At 37.8% G+C, this 8,226-nt stretch overlaps 1 protein-coding gene across 1 annotated transcript in view; it reads right to left on the bottom strand.

The window, feature by feature from the left end:
• The window catches only part of MACROD2 (MACRO domain containing 2), a 102,023-nt gene extending 94,180 nt beyond the window's left edge, over positions 1 to 7,843 (bottom strand). Inside the window, exons 1-2 of the mRNA XM_006894763.1 lie at positions 7,804 to 7,843; positions 5,483 to 5,599 (exon numbers count right to left, since the gene is read on the bottom strand). Of these exons, the coding sequence (XP_006894825.1) occupies positions 5,483 to 5,599; positions 7,804 to 7,843 (157 nt within the window). The remainder of the gene's footprint in view (positions 1 to 5,482; positions 5,600 to 7,803) is intronic.
• Between the last annotated feature and the right edge of the window lie 383 nt (positions 7,844 to 8,226).

The raw sequence follows: 8,226 nt of genomic DNA, 5'->3' as shown, positions 1-8,226 counted from the left end.
GCAAGCAGGGTTGTGTCATCTGCATAACGCAGACTGTTGATAAATTGTCCACCAATCTTGACCCCACATTTCTCCTCATAGAGCCCAGCCTCCCGCATAATCTGTTCTGCATATAGGTTGAAAACATTCCATATATACTTTAAACTAAAGCAAAGGGTGGAGTTCCATCTTTAAAAACTCATCAGGCATTTTGGAAAACACATTCTTGGCAAAGAAACCTGAACAACATTTATCAGACACGGTACGGATTAGTTCTTACTCTGCATTATGAAAAAGGATAGCCAGATATCAACTGTTACAGAAATGAAGTAAGATGAAAAATTTTAACAAACTGTTTTAACAAACTATTTTTTTAAAGAGACTTCCTCCATTGCCAGAGAAATATCATCCTGGTCTGTCATACGGAAGCAATGCCAGAGAAATATCATCCTGGTCTGTCATACGGAAGCAATTCTTCACATAATTTATGAATTTGGCTTCAACTTTGAGAGCCACCTTTTTCTATATTTGCTTGCATTTTTGCTTTAATGTTTTCTATCGAACTAGGTCCTTTTCGAGTTTTGGAAGTTTCTTCCTGTTTTTCAATGATTCTTATTCTTTCTATTGTGGAGTTGATGGTTTTGAGTCTTTCCTATTCTGGTTTGATTTTTGTGCATTTTTGGCTGGAGTATCCCATATAGATTTCTTCACTTGTGCTTTTTCTTCAGCTTCATCTCATCAAATTTATCATCATCGTCGTTACCGCCATCATCTTCATTAGTAGCAAGTTTCACTTTTTTCTGTGGAACTTTGTTACCACCTGCAGGGGCAGACCTCTTTTCTGATATACTTAAGAATTTCACATCCTTCTCCTCTTCATTATCTGACTCGACATCTTTATCCACAGCTTGTAAGTGTTTCCACTTATATGCACAGGCCCTGAGCCACACTTCAATCATAAGATGATAGGTGGTGTTATTTCAAACCCCCAAGTGAAAGTGCTAGTTGTACAGACATTTTCCAAGTTGCCAGTGTTACTTTAATTCAGCTGCTCTCATAACTCATTGCCTCTCCTTCAACAAAGGGCAATTCATCCTTTGCACCAGACCCTAAACTGAGCATTTTTAAAGATAACTGGTGCTCATTTTCATCATTATCCACCTTAAAGTGATAAATCTTTGTCAGCTTTCTGTTTATAACTGAAAAGGTAGTTTTGGGGCCACAGGGGCCTCATGTCTATATCCATCAAATCTTCCATGGATTGCTGGCTCACACTTATGTGGGAAAGAAGGACGGCAATAAAACCACTGTTATCAAGAACAGCAGCACAGGACGGAATCACAGCAGGGGATCTTTTTCCTTCTTCTTTCATATACACTGATTATATGTAGTTTGTTAAATACTGGTTTAAAATTGGTACTGTGAAAAACATAGTCACTTTCCATTTTTTATTAACTTTCTACTATAATACAGTAATATTCAAAAAGCTCACTGTAGTAGGGTAGGAAGTAACTCATAACTGACCCTCTAGTAGGTTTTCAAAGGCTGTAAGTCACATGGGAGGAGATTGCTCATTTCTCCCCTGTGAAGCAATCAGTGGTAGATTTGAAGCACTTTTACATTTGTAGCACAACTTTTTACCCACTAGGCTATCTAATATAGTAACAGAAAACTCTAAATGAAAGCAACTAAACTGGACAAAATAAGGAAAAAAATTATAGATAGCAGCTACAGAATTGTCCATGTAATCATGGATATCAAAGCCAAAATAGTAAAATGATAATTAAATATATCCTTAGAAAAGGATATCATGCTTGGAAAGGTGGAGGGTCAGCAAAACAAAGAAAAACCTGCAGGTAGTTGGATTGACATTGACTATAACAATGGGCTCAAGTTTATTAGAGATGATAAGGATAGCACAGGATATGGAAAGGTTCAGATCATAAGGTCGCTATAAGTCATACTCAACTCAGTAGCACCTAACAACAACAAAACAATTTTAAATACAGTAATGAAATTATGAGCTATTACATTTTAAATATACTCTATTTAAAACATGCTGATTTTAAATACAGTAATAAAAGGATAAGCTACTATATTTAAAATTATAAATTTTGAATTGTAAATATAGTAGCTTACCATTTTACTCTGTAATAGCATTTACTTTGAAGGAAATGTTTTTACTTTGTAGTAGCTTTACTTTGTAGGAATAGTACAATGTTAGATTAGCTGTTGCTGTTATGTGCTGTCAAGTCGTTGCGACCCATAGTGAACCAGTGTACAACAGCTCTGAACCCTGCTCTATCTTAAGCCAATTTCATTGTCCCTGACAGACCTACTCCCGTTACCCCAGTCATTGAGTAAAATCCTTCTCATCTAGGGTCTTCCTCTCTTGTGCTGTCCCTCTAGCCTTCCAAATATGTTGTTCCTCCACAAGGACTGGTCCTTCTTGTCAATATGCCCAAAGTATGTGAGATGAGCTTCAAATTTCTTGCCTCTGAGGAGCAGCAGCGTGGTTTCACCCTCTTCAGGATGGACCTGTTTGTTCTCTTAGCAGTCACTGGTACAGTCAATACTCTTCTCCAGCACCACAACTAGAGCAACACAGAAACTGCTCTAAGTCCGACTGGCACAGAACAGAGCAGAGTTTAGGGATGTTGTACATAGGGGTGCTATGAGTCGCAAGCGACTCAACGGCACATAACAACAACAACAACCCAACATTGTCTATTTCCTACAAAGTAAAAACTTTTTTATAAGGTATTATGAACTTCTTTTGAAATTTAGTTTGAAATTCTGTATTTAAAATTAACTGTTATAAATATCAGTAGTTATTTATATCAGTACCTGCAAATATCAGTAATTATATATGTATATATGTAAGCAACAGGTTAAACATTTTTAAATAAAATATTCATTTAAAATCTCTATCATTGTCCTTTATCATCTTTCGTAAATTTATATGTTTAAAGAGTCTTTGAAATTGTTAAAAATATTAAAAGCTTTTGACTAACATTACTTACCCAGTGCTCAATCACACTGAAGAAAGCACTCATAAAAGATGTATATTATGAGACCAGACTAAAAGAAAACCAGTGGCCACAGAGGGGAGTCAAGCTCATGGAAACACTGTATCCATGACAGAGGACTTGTGCTATGCAGAGCTTTCAATGGCTGCTCCTGCAGAAGTAGATCCCCAGTCCACGTCTTTCATTCAAGACACCACTGGTGGCTGTGAATTTCCAATTTTCAGTTGGAAACCAAACAAGTTAACCATTTGCACCAGCCAGGGACTCCATATATTCAATGCCAGTTGCTTACAAGAAATTAAAGAAATAGCTGAGGTCCAAATGTGAAGAAACACATCACCCTAGGTCCAATGAGACACAGAACTCTGTCCTTCTGCCCTTTATTCCTAAATTCTTTTCCTTGAATAGCACTACTTTCTCTTTCAATGATGTCTTGAGTATTACTACCCTAGCTTTCATGTACTACACACACTAGGAAGATCATAAGTATCCATCCCAATTAGCTTACCCAATGACCCCATCAGAACTTAATCTAGCTAGAGCCACTATCCCACCTGCCAAAATCACGTATTTTTCTAGGTGGAGTAAAGCCTAAATGAAACCCAATCCTACAAGTTTTGGCTGCCCAGAAAAACAGAATTTGTTCTAAAACCCCACGTCCTCAGGTAAATATGTTCTCTTCACAGATACCAAAGCCTCATTTGGCTGCTGTTTCCTCATTGGTATCTCCACAGGAATTTAATGCTAGAGTTGTACACTAAGCCCATAAATGTGGTCCCAACCATCTAAAACCACAACCTGTGAAATTAGTATGTTCCAAGATACCTAGAAAAATGTGTCTTTCTTTCACCCCTAGCTATACTGTTGTCTTTAAGTGTCATGGAATGGATTCAAATTCACAAGACCATGTGTGCACAGCAGAAATGCTCTCTGTAAGGTATTCAACTCAGGAGAAAGATAAGTAATCTCCTCCTCTGAAAACCCACTGAAGGTGCAACTATGAGTCAGTCCCAACTAAACAGCAAAAAACAAGGCTTTCAATCTAATCTCTTTTGAGGACCTCTGGGTGGGTTTATACTTTCAAGCTCTGTGTTAGTAGTTCATTAATTACTATTTGAACCAGCCAGTGATTTGGTAAATGTATTTACCAGACTCCTTTCTGGTAAATACATTTTTTAAAAGTCATCTACTTTCCTCTGAAGTACACATTCAGATGATTAACACCAATGAGTTTAAATTAAGAGAGAAGTGTTATTACATATACATGTTATACTTCATAGTATGTTTTAGAATTCACTTCATATAACTCTTTAATATTTTAAATGTCATATGTATTTTAACATATATATTATCTACAATCTACACAGTCATCAAATCACAGCTTTGAAAAATTTTTTATTTTATCATATATTTATTTTACTTATAGGGTATAATATCATATTATACTAAACATATTCTTTTCCTTAAGAATATTTATTTTTTCTCTATTCTTACAAATATATCCTCCCTGAACAATATCCAAACTTAAAATACTTGAAGAAATCCAATAAAAACAAACTAGGGTGCTTCTTAAGAGGCAGGCAAGGTAAGGCTGGCGAAACTCCATTACATATATTGAGCATATTGTCAGGAGGGACAAGTCCTTGGAAAGGGACATCACATTAAAAAAAATAGCTGGTTAGCCAAATAGAGGAAGACCTTCTACAAGACAGACTGACAGAGTGACTCCAATAATGAGCTTAAGCATGACAGAGATTGTTGGGAAAGCACAGGATGGGGCAAGGTTTCCATCTGTTGTTCATAGGGTCACTTTGACTCATAGCCGACTCAACAGCACCTAATAACAGCAACAACCAAAGTGGAGCAGTGGGGTAAGTGCTTCTTTTAGATTTGAATCAGTGACATTTAGGTTACAACCCTCTATGAACTAAATCACCAAATTTGAGCTGCCAAATGAAAGGCCCAAGTATGAGTCCACCAGTCACTCTATGGAAAAGATGAGATTCTGCACCCACAAAGATTTAAAAGCCATGGAAACTCTATGGGACACTGCTTTTCTGTCAAAGAATGGCTCTAAGTCTGAATTACCTGAATGGCAGTGACTGGGTTATCAAGGCAAACTTATAGGGCCACCACCCCTTAACAACCAAGCAGCAAATCTGTAATGGCATTTGCTCCACGCATTACTACAAAACAGTAAAGAAAACAAAACAAAAATTCTAAGAAAACCTACCATTCTATACAAATATGCTGCATTTCAGAACATAAACCACAATATAATTTCTTAAATATAAAACATACGTAAGAAATGATTACAAGCAATCAAGTGACAAGTGAATTGAAATTTCAAAAAAGAAAAATGTCATAAAGAATGCCATTTATTCATTTTTTATTTACTTGTATAAAAAAACTGACATGCAGAAGACATAAATAATCGGGAACAGCATTTACACAACATGTCCTGCAGGACTTACCATCATTTTGGTTCTTGCCCTTCATCTCTTCCTTCCATGGTGCGATAGTGTTCAGAGGAACGTATTCCCTCACATATTCTTTGCGTCTCTCCTCTAAGGTCATCTTCAGTAAACGTTCTTGCAAAATAAAAGCAGAATCTCCATTTGTATTTAATTTATAAACTCAGAAATTCTTTATAATTTAAATATTAAATAGATTAAAGTGAGTAAAGAATGAGTGTGGCATCTAGGAACATCAATATACCTATCTAGTGACTCAGTATTTTAGTATCAGAAGAAATTTCAAGTAATTCCATAATCAATCACTCACTCACTGATGTCATGTCAGAGCAGACTTTTTTGACCCTCCTCAGGGTTTTCAGACATTATAAAACACATGGGAGATTGCCCATCTTTCTCGTGTGGAGCTTCTGTTAGATTTGAATCAGCAACCATTAGGTTAGCAGTACAACCCTCTATGAACTACATCACCAGAGCTACACAATTCCAGAAGGAAAACTTCCTCTGTCAGAGAAATTGTGATCAAGAAACCTCTTGTGACAGTCTTGAGGAATAAATAAACCCATTTATGTTTCAAATTAACATGTTTTAGTAGTCTATCAGGTGGCAGGTACTATGGTCATATAGTACAAAAATAAAAGCAGCGCATACTCTTGAGACATTCAAAGAACAAAATGGAAATTATTAACATATTAAATCATGCCTACATAAGTAAACTGCAAAATGCTAAACAGTTCATTCATAAAAGCTAAAAAGCACAATAAAGAGAATCACCAATATATTTCCCCAATTCTACAATGTTGTTGTTGTTGTGTGCCGTCGAGTCGTTTGCGACTCATAGCGACCCTATGTACGACAGCCATAAACCCTGCTCTATCCTGTGCCAATTGCATTGCCTCTGACACACCCATCCCGATTACCCCAGTCACTGAATCAATCCACCTCATAGAGAGTCTTCCCCTCCTGTGGTGTTCCTCTACTCTACCCAGCATGATGTCCCTCTCCAAAGACCTGTCTCTCCTTACAACATGTCCAAAGTATGTCAGACGAAGCCCTAGAATCTTTGCCTCAAGGAGTATGCTGGTTTAACCCTCTCTAGGATGAATCTGTTTGTTTTCTTGGCAGTCCATGGTACATTCAATACTCTTCTCCAGCACCACAGCTCAAAGGCGTCAATTCTCCTTTTATCCTCCCTAGTCATTGTCCAGCTCTCTGATGCATAACAAGTGATTGCAAAAACCATGGCCTGTATCAGGCGCACCTTCGTCTCCAAAGAGACACCATTGCTCTTGAGTACTTTAGAGAGGTCCCTAACGGCAGACTTTCCCATCACAATACATTTTTTTATTTCCTGGCTATTGGTGCCAAGAGTGCTGACCATGGAGCCGAGCAAACTGAAGCTGTGAACAATCTCAATCTCTTCACCATCCATCCTGATGCTACCGATTGGTCCAGTGGTGAGAATTTTTGTCTTCTTGACATTGAGCCTCAGTCCATATTGAAGGCTGCAGTCCTTGACCCTCTGCAGTAAGTGCATGAGGTCCTCCTCAGTTTTAGTGAGAAGGGTTGTGTCATCTGCATATCTCAGATTGTTGATAGATCGTCCACCAATCCTAACGCCACGTTTCTCCTCATAGAGCCCAGACTCTCGGATAATCTGCTCTGCATACAGGTTGAAAAGGTACAGAGATAGGACACATCCCTGGCGTACACCCTTCCCAATTTTGAACCATTCAGTGTTGCCCTGCTCTGTTCTGACGACTGCCCCTTGGTCCAAGTATAGGTTTCGCATTAGCACGATTAAATGTTCTGGGATTCCCATTCTTCTCAGAGTCAGCCACAGTTTGTTATGATCCACGCAGTCAAATGCCTTTGCATAATCAATGAAACACAGACATTCTTCTGGTATTCTCTGCTTTCAGCTAAGATCCATCTAACATCAGCTACAATATCCCTAGTACCACGACCCCTTCTAAACCCAGCCTGGACTTCTGGCAGTTCTCTGCTGATGTGCTGTTCCAGTCGTTTTTGGATAATCTTCAGTAGAATCTTGCTTGCATGTGAAATCAATGAGATTGTTCTGTAGTTTCCACACTCAGCTGAGTCACCCTTCTTTGGAATGGGAACAAATATAGATCTCTTACAGTCAGTTGGCCAAGTGGTTGTTCTCCAGATTTCTTGGCATTATTCTACAATATTAACAATTAACTGTATGTTCAGCTTAGTTATTACTTTCCTACAGGATATATTGTTCTGTTGCTAAGTACCATCAAATGTGATTCATAGAGACCCTATAAACAAGGGATCTGAACCCTGCCTACCTTGTGAATTACTTATTATCTCTGATATATTTGATCGCATCGCTGTAGTCACCCAAAATACTGCTTAGTCCTGCACTGTTGTCAAAATCACTGCTTGTTGAGCCCACTGTTAGAATCACTGCATCACTGCATCTCATTGAGGGCCTTTCTCTTTGTCGCAGACCTTTCACATTCCCTAATATGATGCCTTTCCCTAAAGACTGATCTACTCTAATAAAATGCCTAAGCATAGCCAGTCTTCTCGTTTAAGGAGCATTTTGGCTGTACTTCTAAAACAGATCTGTTTGTTCTTCTGGCAGTTCATGGTATATTACATATTCCTCACCAACACCATATTTTAAAGGCATCAATCTTTCTTTGCTCTTTTTTAATCATGCTCCAACTTTCACATACTTAAGAGGCAAATTAAAACTATTTTGTCTT

Source organism: Elephantulus edwardii, unplaced genomic scaffold (assembly GCF_000299155.1).
Source record: "Elephantulus edwardii isolate Elephantulus edwardi_28Jun2011 unplaced genomic scaffold, EleEdw1.0 scaffold00150, whole genome shotgun sequence".
In the NCBI taxonomy this organism is placed as follows: Eukaryota; Metazoa; Chordata; class Mammalia; order Macroscelidea; family Macroscelididae; genus Elephantulus; species Elephantulus edwardii.
The sequence above is the reverse complement of the archived record's forward strand: the minus strand, read 5'-3'. Positions and strand labels throughout refer to the sequence as shown.